Source organism: Polyodon spathula, chromosome 21 (assembly GCF_017654505.1).
Source record: "Polyodon spathula isolate WHYD16114869_AA chromosome 21, ASM1765450v1, whole genome shotgun sequence".
Taxonomy (NCBI): domain Eukaryota; kingdom Metazoa; phylum Chordata; class Actinopteri; order Acipenseriformes; family Polyodontidae; genus Polyodon; species Polyodon spathula.
In genome coordinates this window covers 2,479,665-2,498,943 of record NC_054554.1, presented here as the reverse complement: position 1 = coordinate 2,498,943, position 19,279 = coordinate 2,479,665, and the positions used below count along the sequence as shown (strand labels likewise).

At 40.2% G+C, this 19,279-nt stretch overlaps 2 protein-coding genes across 5 annotated transcripts; one reads left to right on the top strand and one right to left on the bottom strand.

Annotated features, from left to right (window-relative positions):
* The first annotated feature begins 27 nt into the window (after positions 1-27).
* On the top strand, positions 28-3,183 carry b3gnt9 (UDP-GlcNAc:betaGal beta-1,3-N-acetylglucosaminyltransferase 9). Its single transcript, XM_041221570.1, has one exon. The coding sequence runs from the start codon at positions 1,948-1,950 to the stop codon at positions 3,181-3,183; it is 1,236 nt and encodes a 411-aa protein (XP_041077504.1). The 5' UTR covers positions 28-1,947.
* On the bottom strand, positions 3,109-17,089 carry phaf1 (phagosome assembly factor 1). Of its 4 annotated transcripts, none has more exons than XM_041221567.1 (17): positions 15,898-16,845; positions 14,584-14,666; positions 12,726-12,809; positions 12,226-12,269; positions 11,550-11,629; positions 10,872-10,966; positions 10,334-10,431; positions 9,323-9,435; positions 9,082-9,215; positions 8,641-8,724; positions 8,438-8,520; positions 8,192-8,235; positions 7,554-7,615; positions 7,073-7,131; positions 6,830-6,902; positions 6,461-6,534; positions 3,109-3,217 (listed from the first exon to the last, which is right to left on the bottom strand). In XM_041221567.1, exons 1-17 carry the CDS (start codon positions 16,115-16,117, stop codon positions 3,202-3,204), a joined length of 1,446 nt encoding a protein of 481 aa, XP_041077501.1. In that variant the 5' UTR covers positions 16,118-16,845; the 3' UTR covers positions 3,109-3,201. The 4 variants fall into 4 exon arrangements, 3 of the variants coding, with proteins under 3 accessions (XP_041077501.1, XP_041077503.1, XP_041077502.1); XM_041221569.1 differs by having other exon boundaries at positions 10,334-10,398; positions 15,898-16,833; XM_041221568.1 differs by lacking the exon at positions 3,109-3,217 and adding an exon at positions 3,698-5,717 and having other exon boundaries at positions 15,898-16,843.
* Between the last annotated feature and the right edge of the window lie 2,190 nt (positions 17,090-19,279).

The window sequence follows — 19,279 nt, the reverse complement described above, 5'->3', positions numbered from 1 at the left end:
TCTGTATATCCAGTGTATTGCATTGGTGTGTAATTATGTATTTATAATAGGAGAATGCAGTTTAATATACATACTTTATATTTATCCAACAGTAAATCAAGTGGATATGATTTATTTTTCACCTGTAGAGTTACTTGTGACTTTTTCTTTTTAAACTGCTTTTGGCATTTGAGTCACAGAACTTACTCCTTCTGAAACGCTGACGAGTAAACAGTTACATTTCGTTAACACTGTTTAGTGCCTTAAAATAGAAAGCTGATGGGTGTATTTAAACCACAACACACACGTACACACCCATTTCCACAAGGGGGCGCATCTCCCCAATACCTAACACAAGCAGACATCACAACAGCTGGCTCCTTTCATTTAGGCAAATACCGGGGTTGTGGCTCAAGGTTTTATGGGCACACATCAAATCGTGTGGCCTGCAGTTTACGGTAATTTAAATGAAAACATGTTTTTATTATTTTTTTTAAAGTAATGTTTAGTACAACTTTAAATTTAAAGTAATATTAAATAAATAAATAAATAATTTGACACACATTGCGCGTTATACTGCACAATGTGCATTACATCATATACTCATCGCCATTCCTCCCCGCTCCACGGTTTCGCTTTTTCTGCAGTCTGGAGTTGCTTTGCTGGCAAATTTTTTAAAAATGTATTTATTTTTTCCACAAAAAGAAAGTTGAGGCGAACACCTCTGTCGAGTTAACTTTTCAACACGTCTAGCGAGTAAAGCTAGTTTGCATGATAATATGCGTTATAATGTAGGGTGTTATAAAAGGCTGCAATTGCAAAAAATAAAGTGTGTTTTTGTTCGTGTGACTGCAACGAGATAATTAGGTCCAGGTGTTCGTGTTTGGCACTTTCGCGGGTAACCCAGCTCTGCAGATGGATGGACACGCAGCCGGTCCGATGTGGTGAGTATGATAATTTCTTTTAGACGCAGACTGATCGAGGGTGTTGTTTCAATGTTACATATTTTTTTTTAATCCGAGGACCGCCAAGTTCAGGGTCCTGTCTGGCTGCTTCTTGCCGTTCTGTTTATTCCGATGAACCACTACACATGTTCACGATCTTATTCAAAATAACACGTTTTCTTTTATTCATCTAAACATTTTAAACTACATGAGCATAACAAAATACACAATTGTCCATTGAACTTTTTAAATATACAGTACAGGGGATGTGGTTTAAGCGTTTTCCACTATCTAACATGCTTCTCACGTGTGTGTGTGTGTGTGTGTGTTATGGATGGCTTTATTTTCCTCATTGCCGCAGCTGATACATAATAAATACGTTGCCGTCATTAGAAGTGGAACTGCTTCACTAAATGGTTATTACGTGGGTTGAGCACACAATAAAACACTAGTATGGTGCTTTTATTAAGAGATGGAAAATGTCTGTTCCAAAGTATAATGTTGAGAAAAAAATAAATATTAATCTTAATAACCGACTTCAATTGGCTTACTTAATATCATTATTTTATTTACCACCAGCTTGTATATACTATATTTAATATTACAGTTTTTCTTTGCTTTCTTCCTAATATTACTGATATTATCTAACAGAAACTGTGTGTTTATAACAATATTTAGTTCTGTGTTCTAGTGCTAATTGAGGAAGGCCAATGAATACCCAATACCCTCCAAACCTGGTGCTCTGTGGAACACACCAAGCTGCCTCCTGCGTGTGACTTGGAAATATTCTTCATCCCAGCCTACTCTTATCTTGTAATGGTTTTAATAACAAGCCTCCAGAACAACTTTATTCAGGCTCTGAAGGACCATTAGAAAGTGGCTGCACTGACTCCCAATAATAAAAAATTCAGATTCCACAGGTGGTGAAACCTGTCTTCTCTCTGCACATACTGTAATTGGCCTCGCTGTTTCTCAGCGGCTGGGAAAGAGCAGCTTATGATACGCGTCCGATCCACTGCAGACCATGAGAGTTCCTCTGAAAGGAGATGTGATCTGCACGGTTGTGATTCTGACAGTGCTGTGTGTAATACTGTACACCCAGTATGGATTCACAGCAACGTGGGGAATTGAGAACCTAATCAAGGAAACGTCAAACACAAGAGTTGTTTTGGGAACCACAGCCAAGAGGCTAGAGGAGGAGTTGGTAACTCCTCAGCGTTATTCTGGACAGATGTGCAATTCTGAGCCAGTCGATGAGGGTGCAGTTCAGCCCACCAGGGCCCCGTCTTTATCTCGTCCACCTTTCAACTTCAAGCAGTACCTGAGAAACAAGGACTGCCGTGACTTCAAACTCCTTTTGAACCAGCCTGGGAAGTGTGTGGGGGACACGTTCCTGCTGATCGCCATCAAGTCGGTGGCGGAGGAGTTCGAGAAGCGCGAGGTGGTGCGCAAGACCTGGGGAGCGGAAGGACTTTTAAACGGAGTAAAGATAAACATGGTCTTCCTGCTGGGGGTTCCCAAGAATCAAACACAGTTTCCCGAGTGGGAGCTGCTTTTGAGGTACGAGAGCCGTGCGCACAGGGACATCCTCCTGTGGGACTTCCAGGATACTTTCTTCAACCTGACCTTGAAGGAGATCAACTTTTTAAAATGGCTGGACATTTTTTGCCCCGACGTGAAGTTCATCTTCAAAGGCGACGCCGACATCTACGTCAACGTCGATAACATTGTGGAGCTCCTGAAGGAGCGCAGCCCTGGCGAAGACGTCTTCATTGGCGACGTCATCTATCAGGCTCAGCCTATCAGGTCAAAGAAGAGCAAGTACTTCATCCCAGAGATGGTGTACGGACAGGGGATTTACCCAGCTTACGCAGGGGGAGGTGGCTTCATCATGTCTGGCTTCACCGCTAAGAGACTGGAGCGAGCTTGCAGAGAGGTGGAGCTGTTCCCGATCGACGACGTCTTCATGGGGATGTGTCTGCTCCGGATCGGCCTGAAACCAGATTCCCACGAGGGTTTCAGGACTTTCGGGATAGTCAGGCCCTCTGCTGCCCCCCATCTCCAAGTCTTTGATCCATGTTTTTACAGAGAGCTCATGGTGGTCCACAGCCTCACCGTGGCAGAAATGTGGCTCATGTGGAAACTGCTTCACGATCCGGAGGTGCAGTGCAATACCAAAGTGGTTGTGAGGAAGTCATTCAAATGGACGAGGAAAAACCACAAACACAAAAAAGAGGACCTTGGGTTGAAACTGTCCTGAGGGGTTCCACTGCCATTTTCAGCATGCGTATAACCTGTGAAATACAGGAAATCATATAGTCAAGCAAAACATGCACAATATCATTCCACTGTCTTTAGACTCAGATATGCAAGTATAGGGGCATTTTCATAAAACCGAATGAGCAAACAGTGAAGTCTGATATGAACTAGCTTCATGGATCAATATTCTGCATGCTACATGTATGAGGCATACAGTTCTGCTTCACGTATGTTCCCTTGTTACGATGCTACCGTGCTTAACAGCAAACACCCACCAATGTTGTTCTTTTCCGTAAATACAAGTTCACATTGGGAAGCAAATATCGCCTTGATATTACACTAAATTGATCCACAATCTGATGTATTTATGTAAGCAGACTTGAGTTCATTTATAAAGTATTGAGATAGCTACCTGTACAAAATGTTAAAGGATCAGAAGTGCACTGTAACATACTCAGTAATCACGCGCATTAACTTTGAAATAAATACAAAATCACACAAATCAGTCAGTATTGTTTTACGTGTTTATTACATCCATTTTTATTTTCTGATTCAGGATTTGAGGATATGAACAAGATTATGAGCCGTGTATCAAAATGTGAATCTAGTGGTTTAAAAAAAAAAAAAAAAAGTCAACAAATTACTCTGTAAATTTGCATATGGTTGGATTTCAATTTGGACCAGCTGTGTTTATTGCCGTCTTTTGAAATGCTAAAGCTGAGGGAACACGAAGCCACTTTTTCAGGAACAGTGGCTTCCAGGAGACCTAGGTTTGAGGCAACTTTGCTGTATTGAACCCAAAGTCTCGCCGGGTCTGCCATGCAGTGCCCTGAAACTTAGTCCCTTAGCTTAACAATGGCATTTTCAAAAGCTCCATGTGGCAGAGACTTTAGATATGTTTATTTAAATGTCACAGCGGAAAAGACTTATAGGTTATTAAAACATATTAAAAAATATCTATAATTTTCAAACACCACATTTCTACTGTATGCATCAGCTCACAATTTCAATAAGCAATGGCCATTTAAAAAAAAAAAAATGCATCCCCAAAAAAATGATGGATTTGAAAAACATTTGAAAATAGTATTTATATGAATGTTGCTTCGATCATATTCATAGCAACTGTATTCCAGTTTAGAGATTTGTATTACAGTCCGCTATTTCCATTGTCAAAGCAGTTTGTTGGTAAATCAAACATGCCTGAATGCTCAGAAGTTTGCTACCCACCCCTTGGCCACGAATTCAATGTATCTGAAGACATTTAATATCAATTCCGAGACTATGTGGTTCAGGTTTCTACACTGGACATGTAACCCATACCTTTTCTGCAGTTTATCTATTAAAACAGTCCAGCACACAAACCATTACTAACAGTCTGACGTGGTAACATTTCAGAATACATGCTCGGAATGCATTTCAACATTTCAGAATACATGCTCGGAATGCATTTCAACATTTCAGAATACATGCTCGGAATGCATTTCAACATTTCAGAATACATGCTCGGAATGCATTTCAACATTTCAGAATACATGCTCGGAATGCATTTCAACATTTCAGAATACATGCTCGGAATGCATTTCAACATTTCAGAATACATGCTCGGAATGCATTTCAACATTTCAGAATACATGCTCGGAATGCATTTCAACATTTCAGAATACATGCTCGGAATGCATTTCAACATTTCAGAATACATGCTCGGAATGCATTTCAACATTTCAGAATACATGCTCGGAATGCATTTCATTACACAGTTTCAGACAGGATGTGCAGGAAATTGAGAGACACAAAGTATCTTCAGCAAGCAATCGATACAGAGAAGCAGCCTTAGTAAGAGCCTCGGTTAACAGCTAAGAATGGAAGAAAGGTAAGCTTGTATCATACTGTACATGGAGGGCTAGTTACAACACTCTATAAAGTCACAGTAAAGGGAAGACTAAATGTAAAGAAATACCATTAACACACATCCTCATACTGTATCCCCTGATTCTGGTCCAGACTTGCAATGTCACAATATAAATATTTCTGACTTAATGAAGCAATGCAGGCTTACACTGTAGAACTGTAGAAAAAATGCTGTATTTACAAATCTATACATACATTGAAAACACAATCAGCAGTGTCTAGTCATGTAATACAAGTTAAAATCGCTACATCTATTTCTTTTTACATTTTTTAAATGTTTTTTTTTTTTAAAACGGGGCATTATTATTATTTTTTTTTTTAAAAGCTTGAAGCATTATTAAAAGATAGCCCACACACCAGGTTGACCCCTATATTGGTGGGTGGTTGTAAAGGAGGAGGGAGGGGGGGGGGGAGCAGAGTACTGCAATACGCCAGGAGTTCCATGCCCTGGAGAATTGCAGCTTTCTTTTTACAAGAGGTTTAAGACAGACTGTTTTCAAGCACATTGGGGTGTGCAGTTTCCATGACAAGTATAGATTAAAAAACAAGATGCTGTCAGCTGTCTTTCACTAAAATGTTGGCATTCAAAAGAACTCTAACACACACACTGGTCATCGTTGATCGGACCTGAAGAATAGGAATTGGGTTTTAATGAACAAGGGTGGATGGACATGGAGAACAAAAAAATGTTTGATTTATATCAGCTGCGTGCAGATTATTAAAATAACTAAACTGTTGCAACCACTCTCTCACTCGCACCCATGACACAAATATTCCTCAGTGGATAAGACAATTATCAGGTAATTAAGGTGTATTTAGTGCAATTCTATTGTTAAAACCAATTTTTTTTTTCTTTTAACTTGCTACAGTTTAAGTAAAACAATGTGTGCCTGAAAACAGTGGACACAGGCTGAGACTTGATGCACTCAGCTGACTGCAACGGGCCAAAGCAAAGTGCAGAACAGAACTGTACCACACCACTACAACACTAAACACACATTTAAATGTGTGTGTGTGTGTATATATAATATTAACCAACCCCCCTTGGCTCAGGTCGGTGCTCGTGAGTTTTGTGCTTGTATCTACGTTTGTGTGCGATCGGTTGAATGTAACAGAGACAGACACAAGGACCAGAATAACACACAGACATATGGCTTCAGAGCCCATACCACTGGGACTCCTCCCTGCGAGAGCAGCTCTGTGATACTCCACTGCGCACTCTCGCCAGTCACAGGACAGGGGAGGGGCAGTGAGAACTAAAAGAAACCATACCATGCTTTTCTTGTATGATAGTGGCAGCAAACCAAGGCACACTGTACTGTACTAGATCTGTAGTGTTGCGACTGGAGGAGCAGAGAGCGGGCACTCACTGGGCAGGTGCTTCGGCTGCTCGAGAATGGCTGCTGTACAGGGTTACTGAGGCTATGTGGTTGTTCTGCATCACCTAGAAGAGATAAGCAGGGGAGGGTCTTGTGTTAACAATCTTACAGGCTGGCTGTCAGAGATGGTCTCAAGTCCAAGTCGATCTGTATGTTTCAACACTCCAACCCTTTTCTGGCCTTTACATTCACATTTTATTGATGATCATAACACTTCCCTCTTTCAAAATGCACACCTTCATGAATTCCTGTATTTGTTGAGGACTGAACAAACTAAAATGATGTGAAATAAATGTAGCTGGTTTACTAGGCATTTCTCTAGACATTCAACTAGCTCTCGGTTTTAGTCTATGAACTTACCTCAAAAATCATTCTTTGCAGTCCGAAGCAAAAAGTAGATCCGAACGGGTTGCTGTTATTTGCTGAAGATGACCTCAATAAAACAAACATAGTCATTTTTAATAATCTCAACACACATATACAGGGTTTCCACAAAGTCAAAACCACATCCAAATAGATGCGGGGAACCTGCCTGTCCCAATTTTAAGACACTTCCAATAGATTTTGCCTACAGTGTGATATTCAGCAAGCTTGCAGTGTTACCTGTGCAGGACCACCGGCTTTTCCATAGGGTGACCAATATGCTCCTGAATCAAATCCCACTGAAACACAACATAAGAGGATGAAATGCTTCGCAATAGTCTAGTTCAGGACAGCAAGTCTGTTGTCCTGTACTTAAACTCAAGTATTTATTTAAATCCACTCTCTTCAGTATTTCTTTCTATTATGGAGGCACTGTTTTTAAATACAGCATTTTAAAAATGACACATGCAGGGTGAAAAAAAAAAAAACTCCAAGCAGCTGCATTCTGTTAAAATGAGCTACTCGCCGTGGCAACAAATGACTTCAGTTGAAGTCCCTGTTAGTGAATTAAATTGGCTTCAAATGAAAGCAGCTGAACAATCGTCTCTAAAACATCAATTCCAGTTCCTTTGAAGGAATGTGAATTGATTTTAAAAAGGAACTGGAATTGAAAAACAGGAACTGACCCCGACCCTGCTGGCGGTGAACTCCAGCCTCTTACCTTGCTGTAAGTTGTCAAAGTGCCTGCGTCCATCTGAGAATCAGCACCACCTGCAACACACACTAAAACAGGACAAGCAACATGAAATACTGCGCTGCAGGGAAAGCCACGTCAAGTGTCTGCTTGTCTGATGGGCCGATTACCCTGTGAGAGAAAGCTCTTTTAAATCCTCTTGAGTTTACAGCTCAAAGGTGAAAAGCTCGTTTAGGAGTATTAACCTTTCATGAACTCAATAACGAGAAACGACTGCGTAGAGCATGCAGCTGCGCAGACCCCTGAAAGTATGATCAGAATCAACATCTTAATCCCAGACAGTATGTGTTGCAAGGAGCTCTACCGGGTACAGCAGACACCCAGAGCAAGTGCAATGCTTGAACCTGGATTTTCTGCAGTTTTAAAAGCTCTGAGTTGCTTCCTGCTAGTTTTATAATATGGACATGGTTCTTCTTGCACTGATGTAGCAGAACTAACACTAGGTTGTGCGTGGCTGAGGCCTCAAGGGGGTTTCCTGGACTCAGGTTATTGCTTCCACCTGCTTTTGAACCAAGGTCGTCAGTGTTACTCTTATGACATTACTAAGGGCTTCACTGTACTTAAACAGGGAGCGACACGGCAGCTGATTTTTTTGTTAAACTCACCTTTTTTACTTGCAAGTGGAATCTTGAAATCACATCGATGATAACTAAAAAAATAGGAGGAAAAAAACAGGAAGGTGAGTTAATTGCAGATGTTCTATGCATGCATCCTCTCCTCCATTAAGTATATCGGTATATATTTGTGTCATCTGGAAATGCTCCTGTATATTCAGTAATACTCATGTAAAATATATATTTACATGCAGACTCTTGCACTTGTACACTGTATTTAGGGAACTCGATACTTACATATTAAAATTATAATGACCAGGGAAATTCGTGTGTAGCACAAACTTTTTCACCAGATGAGTAGTGGCATCAAACAGTATATCCTGAATGAAAAGAAGCAGCAGTGTTGCATTTAACATTCACTCAATACAGTGGCCACAACACTAGGACAATATTAATAACGGACAGCAGATTGAAGGGGAGAGCGAGAATGCAGCTCTTACCACTCCAAGCGTGAAGTAGTTGAAGAAGTAGTCATTGCATTTGGAGGGAACCTGCTTGTGAGGAGAAGGAGAGTGAATCTTCATCTGCAGGAGAAACAGAGATTTCAGAATTCCATTGGGGACTGCTTGGCAATGTCACGTGATTTACTTTAGGAACATCAACTTGAACTGTGACACCAAGGACCGATGGGTCAGGTGTCTAAGAACTGGCATTTCCATGTGTTAACATAACTCAGAGATGGACATAAGACTCCCATTGCCACCTGAGCTTGTTATCTATACTCTGTAGCTAATCAAGTTCGTAATAAAATCTGGAATATAAGAAAGTGTCTTATTTCTATCCTTGAAACTGGTTGAAAACCCCAAAAGAGATGATATGGTATTGCACCTTCAGCAGGTTATCCATGTGCTTTGTGTTTTGTATGCGATTGCTGATTGTACCTTGTCCTCGGATTTATAGAAGACTTTATGTGGTGACCCCAGAGTACTCAAAACATCCTGACACGAATCTCCGAAGTATATGCAGCGCTCCAGCACTCGAACCTTAGCATCTGCCATCACCCCGGGGCCACAACCTGCGGAGCACACAAGCACATGGCACTCGCAGAACAGCTCAGCACATCATTTCACCCGTTTTCTTCCAATCCACAATGCCCAATTCCTCACACTTGAATTTCAATACCTGCAGCGAGGAGATGGAGTCTTAACCCTAAGGGTCCCGTCCCGTCTCTTAATACTTCAACGCACTCGGCAAACACATTCCCCAGAAAGCAGGTAAGAGGCATCGCTGGAGCCCTGCAACACAGTGCAAACAAACACACACCCGGAGTGGAAGTGCCGTTAACAGCAGGGTCAAAAGCACTGCCTGCTGCAGAGAGCAGTGTTTTCAATTCTACATTACTGTCTCACCATCACATTCTTCCACTCCTCTGGCTCTACACAGGTTAACTGCAGAGCTATTTTCAAAGCTCAACACCAGTTGCTGGACAACTGGGAAAAAAAAAAAAAAAAAAAAAAAAAAAAAACTTGATTTCTTTCTTTCTCTTTCCAAACCCCATGCCCTTGAGACAGTGGAGTTTATACGAGCCTGCCTAATAAAAAAATTACCTTCATGTCAATACTATTACAGATAAAGCAACCTCATTTCAGAAAATGCAGCTGCACAATTCTCACCGATGTGAAGCAAACATGCATGCTAAAATAAGATCTACATATGCATCAGAGCAAAGCAAAAGCATTTTAATAAAACACATCAGGAGTCTGAATGTCTGAACTATAGTTAGGACTGCTCTTAGCTTTGGTAAGTCGCACTACACAAGCAGCACCAGTAGCCCTGGAAAGGTCAGGGAGAGTGGGAACATTGTTAACTGTCACTTGTCTGTTTTCCAGTGGAAATTCTGAAGAGCCATTTACTAACGGTAAATTCTGCATGTTTTATCATCTGAAAGAAAAAATAACAAACATCTATAGCAGTAATTTCATCCTGTAGTTGCTAATGCTCAATTCGTTACTTTTGAAGGGGGTCATGCACTGCACACTACACTCAGAAAACCCAACTTTGTTTGCCTTTTCACATGAAGCGCAGCACTGATATCAGAAGTGCAGCGTGTCTGAACGCTCTTAACAAGGCTTCATGCCCGCCCATATAAGCCACATCTTGCATTAACACTCAGGCTAGTCATGCGTCCCTTACTTGGTATCCTGCAGACTGTTTCCAGTGTAGATGTGCATGCGTTTTACAGTGGCTCCGTGAGGAATCTGCAGGGAGGCCAAGCCATGGGCAAAGTTAGGCTGTCAAAGCAAAACAACTATTGCTAGATGTGTGTGGGTGTGGGTGTGTGTGTGTGTATATATACTCTCTTTATACACAAAGCACACACACACACACACACAAAGTGTAGATGTAAAGACAGCAAAAATATATTCATTGGAATCAATTACAACCAAAGGCTCCAAGTAATATTGTCTTAATAGATAGTTTGTCCAACTTGTACATTTTATAAAAATATTAACCAACAATGAAAAGCAATGCATTTGTCTGATTTCTTGTTCCAGTAGAAGTACAGTTGCCCCTTGTCGTTATTATTAGTTTACTGATGCAGACATTAAGTTTGGCTATTGTCATGTCCTATGGAGGAATATTACAGTTGGCCCTTGCTGAGATGTGATTGCACTACAGGAAAAAGCAGAGCCCTCAATCTCGGAGAGACAGCTGCAGGCTGCGTTCTGACCTCATACTTGGGAGCTTCGTTCCAGGAGTCCAGTTGAAAGGAGAAAGACAGACCTCGGAAATTAAGGTGAAAAAGCTGCTCAGCTGCATTGTACACTGAAAAAGAAAAGAGGACGATACTAATGTTCACGCTAGGCTTCATATTGTGGGCGTCCTAACAAGGCTGAGTCAATTCCTGTTTTTCAATTACAATTCTATTTCCACTTCCAATTCCTCTTTTAAAATCAATCCCTTCGAAGGAATCGGAATTGATATTTTAGAGACATAATAATTGTAGACATAATCAACTGCTTTCACTGCTTTCATTTAATAGTGACTTCAATTTAAGTAATTTGTTGCCACTGTCAAAAACTCATATTAACAGAATACTGCTAGTATCAATTTTGAATTGATGAAAAGGGAATTTGAATTAGAATTGGGAATTGATTTTAAAACAGGAATTGACCTAACCCTGGCTCCTGATAAAGCTATGTTGTACAGTGAGTTTGTTATTACAGTGTGTTTCTTCTTGTCCGATGCATTACTAAAGCAAGCTTTTGGGCAGCCTGATGAAGAGCCAGCTGAGTCAGGTCAGAGTGCACAGAAAATCTACATGTCACCACATTCAGATCTCAAGTACATTGATGTGAACAGGACAGTGTCTTTCTCGACAGGCGACAGACCCCATTCCTCTTCTTACCTCCTGGATGCGTTGCTCCAAAGGACTGGTCTATCTGCTCAATGGTCGGCGCGACTGCCTGAGAGTTAAAATGCACTCCACTTCAAAAAAAGAGAGAAAACCAAACCAAGACGTCACTACAAGTCTGTCAATTCAATATGTTATGAAGCAGCAAACACATCACTCATGCATGTCCACAGCTGACTGGTGAAAGAGTCCATTCTATACTGAATTTGTTTGATTTTAACACTGCAGGCGGTACAGAGTATCCCCTGCAGTCACTGTGTGTGTGTAACTGTACCACACTAAGTTTCCTATGTATCTATTTTATAATGCATAGGTGTTTGCGGTCAGACAAGTTCAACACAAACTGTTTTAAAATTTAGAAAAAATTAAAAACACTAAATTACAATACCCGGTGTGTATTTTGCTATCATGCTTGCATTGTGGTTTTGTCAATGCAGCTTTTAGTCCACATGACTCAGCTGCTTTCCCTCTACCGCTCACTTGGTGTAATGAGTCCTTGTGAGGTTTTCTGGAGTACATTTAACCTGCTGACAAACAGCTTCATCCCACCACTTGAAGGCAGTTAAAATAACGCCAGCAGCGCCTGATCAGTTTGTCATGAACTGCTGAGCAACCCTCGCAACAAGCGTGAGCAGATTCACAGAGGTTAAACACACAGTATAATACTCACCAGTATTTCAATTTCACTTTGCTCAAGTCATAGACTTCAATTACCTAGATTACAATCAAAACACTGTTAACAGTTTCATATGGAAAATCATTAATAAGACACTATGCAATGAACGTAAGCATAGCCATAGTTAGTATAATGACTTAATATAGCACAAGATCAAATCAGAGATGTAGGAAACACACAGTCTGTGTACAGATACAATCACTTCAAAGCTCAATCATAACAGTACCGGAATGCATTACCAGGGCTGGTTGGCTTCAAATGTAAGCAGTTTAACAAACTAACAGTGACTTCAATTTAAACAGAATGCTGCTGATTTCAATTTTGAGCCGCGAGGTGCTGAACGTGATTATAAGGGAATGGGATTGGAATTGAAAAACAAGAACTGACCCTAGCCCCTCTGGCAAGTATGTTCATATAAGTGGATTTATAGTCACACATTCCAAAGGCTGAGGTTAAGAAGTGCAATGAATTAGTGTAGACAATTACAAGTTTACCTTCAGTCGCTGACTGCAGGCATCAAACAGCAGCTTGATTCCATCCTGAGTCAAGTTCAGTATAAGGTCATGGCAAAGAGGACTCTATAAACACAAAGAGAGAGAGCAGTGCAGGAGTCAATCAGAGATTTGAAGACACAAAGAGAGAGAGAGAGCAGTGCAGGAGTCAATCAGAGATATGAAGACACAAAGAGAGAGAGAGCAGTGCAGGAGTCAATCAGAGATCTGAAGACACAGAGAGAGAGCAGTGCAGGAGTCAATCAGAGATCTGAAGACACAAAGAGAGAGAGAGCAGTGCAGGAGTCAATCAGAGATCTGAAGACACAAAGAGGGAGAGAGCAGTGCAGGAGTCAATCAGAGATCTGAAGACACAAAGAGAGAGAGAGCAGTGCAGGAGTCAATCAGAGATCTGAAGACACAAAGAGAGAGCAGTGCAGGAGTCAGTCAGAGATCTGAAGACACAAAGAGAGAGAGAGCAGTGCAGGAGTCAATCAGAGATCTGAAGACACAAAGAGAGAGAGCAGTGCAGGAGTCAATCAGAGATCTGAAGACACAAAGAGAGAGAGAGCAGTGCAGGACTCAATCAGAGATCTGAAGACACAAAGAGAGAGAGAGCAGTGCAGGAGTCAATCAGAGATCTGAAGACACAGAGAGAGAGAGCAGTGTAGGAGTCAATCAGAGATCTGAAGACACAAAGACAGAGCAGTGCAGGAGTCAATCAGAGATCTGAAGACACAAAGACAGAGCAGTGCAGGAGTCAATCAGAGATCTGAAGACACAAAGAGAGAGAGAGCAGTGCAGGAGTCAATCAGAGATCTGAAGACACAGAGAGAGAGCAGTGCAGGAGTCAATCAGAGATCTGAAGACACAAAGAGAGAGAGAACAGTGCAGGAGTCAATCAGAGATCTGAAGACACAAAGACAGAGCAGTGCAGGAGTCAATCAGAGATCTGAAGACACACATTAGAAGAAAGTAGACACTGGCGGTTTCTTTTAGTTTCAGTGGAACCAGTATAAAAAAAAAGTGTATTGTAAAATTCACTCTGGAATAAACATGTCATGTCACCCGAAACAAAAACACCTCCTACTGTGAAAGAACTACTGTGTGATTAAAATAATTCCCAGAACTGTCATTCGTAATTTTAAACAACAGTTTGGGAATGAGAAGAGGTCGTTGTTAGCACACCATTCGGCCCTACTAGATTTAAAGGATTACAGAGAACATAAGTGCTTTCTACAAGAAAGACCACAAGCAGGAAGACGATAGCAATCTGTGCTCTTAATGCTTCAATTATTCACAACTGCATTGTCATTACCAGCACTGACATGCACTGTTAGTCAGTAAAACACAAGCTTCCAGAAGGAACATAAGAAACGGAGTCTGGCAGGGTCCTTGAGCAACAGCTCGCATTTAATAACACAGCTGACATCTATGTAAATACACAAAATATAGTAGAATGTGATACAGTACTTCAATTATAATAAAAGGATGACTTACTAAAACACAGGTACACTGTAACCTACATGGGAGTCTTAAAGTAGAGCCCTCCGCTTATGCCTCACCTGTCTTGGTGAACACAATGCTTAGATGCTGTAACATATAGATGGGGTGGTGGTGTCGGCAAAACACAAAGTGACACTGTAGGGGTTACTTCCCAAGCAGCCCAGGAGGAGGCCAGCTTCCTATTTATGTACATAACAAGCTGGCCACCACTTGCCTTGGGATCTCACTGGAAGTTTTGTTCGATCAATGCATACTCAAAAAAACCCCCAGAAAACAGGGTTATAAATGGTATTTTAATCTTGTGTAATTTGCGGCCCCTGTTCAAACTGCAGATGCACCAATAAAACATCCTAACCTGTTCGCTATAGAGAACCTGCACGTTTCTGATGATGCGGCAGTGCCTCTGGAGAATTGCGATGGCCTGGGCCAATGGCATCCCTGCAACAGCAAAGGGAATGGTTACAATTAAAAACAAGGCAAAACAAATTCCGTTTAGGACAGATTAGAAAAGAAAAACAAAAAACACAAAACAAGACCCCAAAGCAACAGCTGGTGCCAGTTCCTTCAGTTGAAAAAGCCTCTGTTCACGGTAAATACCACACTTACTTCTTACTGGCACATCAACAGTCTGTAGTGAAAATTAACAGCAGCCTAGGTTACTGTACTACTCAACATTAGTGTGGTCATGCTTGTTGATCACCTTCATTTTGATCTCATAAAGCGGCTGATTCAGTGAAGCGGTAGGTGTTGCATTAGGTGAATAGATACAATTAATGGCTACAATATGTAGTTGATTAAATTCCCAGTGATTGTACACGCTTTCTCTGTATTACCACTTGATGCAGTGCTGTGTTTTTTTAGGCTTAAGCAATAAAGCCAGACTGCCTCAATCATGATGACAAGTTTAGCTGCACCCCTGTCAGAAAGAGCCTGCAGATGGTCACCCACATACCAGTAATGTTCTAAGCAGTGGTTGTTTATAATTATAATTTGCACAGGCTTTCAGAGCTTCTTTGGCACACTATTTTGTTGTACCAGTGTCTTTTAGTTTTAACTCTACATCAATCACCTCTTAAGATGCACTCAATAATATATCATTAGAGTTGGAATCTAAATTCAGTACTTTTAAGTGTAATTTAATTACATAAGCTTAAATAAAGTAACTTCAGATTAAGATTTCTTGAGATCTTCCACCAGTGTTACAGTACAGAATTCATACAGTATAATTCAAGACATCTGTCCCCAAGTTTTTGGAACCATTAGGAGCAAAACAAAACAATAAAAAATAAATAAATAAATTAAATGCAAGGTATAAATCAAATATCAAAGTGAAATCTGCTTCACGTTTGTATGTATGTACACTACATGAGCCCATTAAGTACCACATTCTCATTGTTTTCTTTGAAACAATCACAGCAGGCTGTTATGTTATTTGATACATTACATATAGATTTCTATCAAAATCATAAGTTATCATAACAATATAGTTAAAATAACTGTAAATGCCAGTTAAAAAGGCTCCAAAAAAAAAAATCACAAAGTAGAAGGCTGTCCTCAAAGGAGGACAATAGCACTTAATGAACTGAAACACTTTTTTTTCGGTTAGTTTTTTTTACCAGGAAGAAGTTATGCAGACAGTAACACAGAAGCAGCAGAGGGTTGACATTACCTAGTGCAAATACCCATTGTTCATTTCCCAGTGATCTCTCAGGCACGACCTCCAGATCCAGCATTGGCCCGTACAGAAATAAAGGAGGGAGACTCGGAGTTCTGTGTGCCTGGGCCGGAACCAGGTTTCTAATACTGTTTAAATAATACTGACAGCCCCCAGCCCCTGCTGCAACGTAGGATAGCCTGCACACTCGTATCAACACGAACAACACATTCATTAAAACCACTTCGTGCCAGACACCAGCCACAACTTATTATTATTATTATTATTATTATTATTATTATTATTATTATTATTATTATTGTGCAGTGTTCCAGGCGAGTGAAATAAACAACGACAATCTATACAGTTTGCTAAATTAAAACACTATTACAACACGTTCATAAATTACATTTAAAAAATAACTTGTTTTTAAGAGTCTAAAATTGCGGTGACAGATACATAATAACAAATACAATAATACCAATAATAATAAAATGACACAGATTGTATTTATAATATTGCCGTATGCGTTTTCTTCTACTGGATTACACTCGTTTGCCCTGACTTTAGTTTTTGTATTCTTATCTTACTCAATTTTGTTTAAATGTGTCCTATTTGACACAAATGTCAGCGCTAAAGTGATAATGTCTAATATTCCTGCTACACCCGTTTCCAGTATTGCATGTATATTTATATTCACATGCAGTCCCTTTCCAATAAATATAACTAAATGTATCTCTCTCCTAGTATTGGAAATGCCGGTGCTGTGTAAAGTGCCTCTCTTTCTACGCGGTTCCTACGTGGATCCCTGCCTGTTATTAGCACACGGATTTCCTTCTTCGTTTCTTTACGGTAACTCTCTACAGTGAACGACAACACAAATGAGCTGCCATTAGCAACACCAGCGTCAATGATGCTTCATCTTCCGGCGCGGACAGCGCTAGCGCTTCCCGGTCAAACCGCGGCTGTGTACGAGGCGAGTGCCGGCGGGGATGTGCTGTGTTGTACCTGCCCTTGAGTCACTGGCGCACATTCTGCCGTATTAACGGTCCTATCTGTTTTACGATGCATGTGAGTTTGTAGGGCAACTTCTCCAAGTCCATGGTGCTTATTATATTGCTTCAGAGTTAGCGCCAGCTGAACTCAAGAAACTAATTGAAGCGAAGCGTGCGTGTCCTTAAACGATGTCTGTCTATGGAGAAATGACTTTGGGCTGGATTCCACGAGATCATTTCAACAAACATATAATTGCAATGTTAGTATGCATAGTTATGGAGCACTTTAATGTGTCTCTATAGTACGTGTTGAGAGATGTACACGTGATCGTCCAAATGTTGTGGTAACAGTGCCCCTTGAGGCTTTTAAAAATATAAGCAACAGTTCCAAGGTGGGGCAAGACATTGCATTTGAATCCTGTTGAATTCCATTGGCTTGCATTTACAATTGGACCTGAAATAAAACAAATGATGGCATAGAATAACGAGCTTTCATTATATTACTGTGTTGCTTATATTGTTGGCTGGTTTTTTTTTTTCTTCAATGGGGATTATAAAGCATTATAACTAGGATCATGTAGTGTAATTTGCTATTTAAACACAGTCACACTTCAGTGCATTAACAGGATTTTCAGTTTCCAGGAAATCTCTCCATACTGTTAGACGTGAATCCCTTTTTTGTTCTAGTTAAGTTACCAGTGTCAAATACCCATGTAATCTTCAAAATTAGCATTATTGTTTCACATTAAAGCTTATCCTTTTTTAAAACTCAACGGTCCTGTTCTTGCCTGGGAGTGGTGGGAACCAATGGTGTAGTCCTCACTCTGAAGGCAGCGGAATGGCATTAAAATATGGATTTTCTTAAACATAAAATTCACATTTTATTTGTGTACTAAACTTCTAGTAATACATATAATAGGCAATGCATTTCTAATTTCTACAAGTATTGCCAGAGTGTCTCTCTCCCTCTTGTCTTATCAGAATGCTTTACTTTACGTGTGTGTGCCAGTGGCAGAACAATGACGTCCGAGCTGCCTATAGAAAATATCACAGGCACAGCGACTGGTGGGGCGTGTGGCCCTCCCCCAAATCAGACACAAGTACACACCAGGAATTGGTTTGATAAAAGTTTATTAAGACAAGTGAAGCCAAAACTTAAAAACACTTCAGATGTACAGTACCAGTCAAGAGTTTGGGTACACTTGCTGGAAACTAGTTTTTTTTTTTTTCCAAAATTGACAATGTTTTACGTTGAATAAGTTTCTGTAAATACTTAAATGAAAACATGTTACAATATACAAAACACAAGGAGTATCAAAGCAATGTTCAAGAAAATTGTCTCTAAATCTTGGATTCCTCAAAATAGCCACCCTTTGCCTTAATAACAGCCTCACAAACACAAGGCATTCGGTTAACAAGTCTCTTCCTCTTATTCTGCACTCTTAACAATGGTTTCTTTGCAGCAATTCTTCCAGTTAGGCCACTTCACACAATCTCCTCTGAATAGTTGATGTTGAAACATCTGTACTTATAGTAGCATTTTGCTGAGCTTGTATTTCAGGGGCAGTTAATCGCTGGTTTCGCAGACTTGTGACTCGATTGAACTTGTTCTCTGATTCTGAGGTCACCCTTGGCCTGCCTGACCTTGTTTGGTCCTCATGAGTGCCAGTTTCTTCAAATCGTTTGATGGTCTTGGCCACAGCAATTACAGACACTTGCAAAGTTCTTGCGATTTGTCTTAAAGATTGACCTTCATTTCTTAAAGTAATTACAGACTTTTTTCTTTGCTTAACTGAGCATATTTTGCCATTTTCTGCTCCCTTACATTCAGGAATGACAAACTTGTGCCTATGCTACCTATATCTATAGTAATCATGGGCCCTCACCTGTTAACAATAATTGGTAACAAAAGGTTAATTAGGTAACATGCTAGTTAACTCAGAGAACATCTAACAAAAACACTTTTATACTTAGGCCAGTGTTCTAACACCGTGTTATACACATTTCAGACTTTTAACTGACTTAGGCTTCAGAATGAAATCCCCTTGCTTTGGGTGACCATTTCATTGAAATTCACAAGATTTACATTTTCATTTAGAAATTAATTTTTTGAATGCAGTTCACTTATGATTATCAGCTTATACAAGTACACGTATCATATAATGAAATATTAAATGTTCATAGACAAGTTTATACAGTTAAAAGCATAGATAATCATGAAAAACCTGGTTTCAAGCAGGTGTACTCAAACTTTTGACTGGTACTGTAACAAAAAAAAAAGTAGCAAAAGCAATATTTTGTAGCTTAAGGCAACTGCAGAATGAGATAAAAATACAAAAGATGCAGAAATTATAATAAAAAAAAACCTCAACACGCCTCCAATTGCGTCAATAACTTAAAAC

Excerpts from the sequence above, each read along its gene's own strand:
- phaf1 (XM_041221567.1), bottom strand. The coding sequence starts at position 16,117 with ATGAATGTGTTGTTCGTGTTGATACGAGTGTGCAGGCTATCCTACGTT. Across the intron at positions 10,967-11,549 it reads TGGAGCAACGCATCCAGGAG|TGTACAATGCAGCTGAGCAG; the intron begins GTAAGAAGAGGA and ends TTTCTTTTTCAG. Across the intron at positions 6,535-6,829 it reads TGCAAAGAATGATTTTTGAG|GTGATGCAGAACAACCACAT; the intron begins GTAAGTTCATAG and ends TATCTCTTCTAG.
- b3gnt9 (XM_041221570.1), top strand. The coding sequence starts at position 1,948 with ATGAGAGTTCCTCTGAAAGGAGATGTGATCTGCACGGTTGTGATTCTG.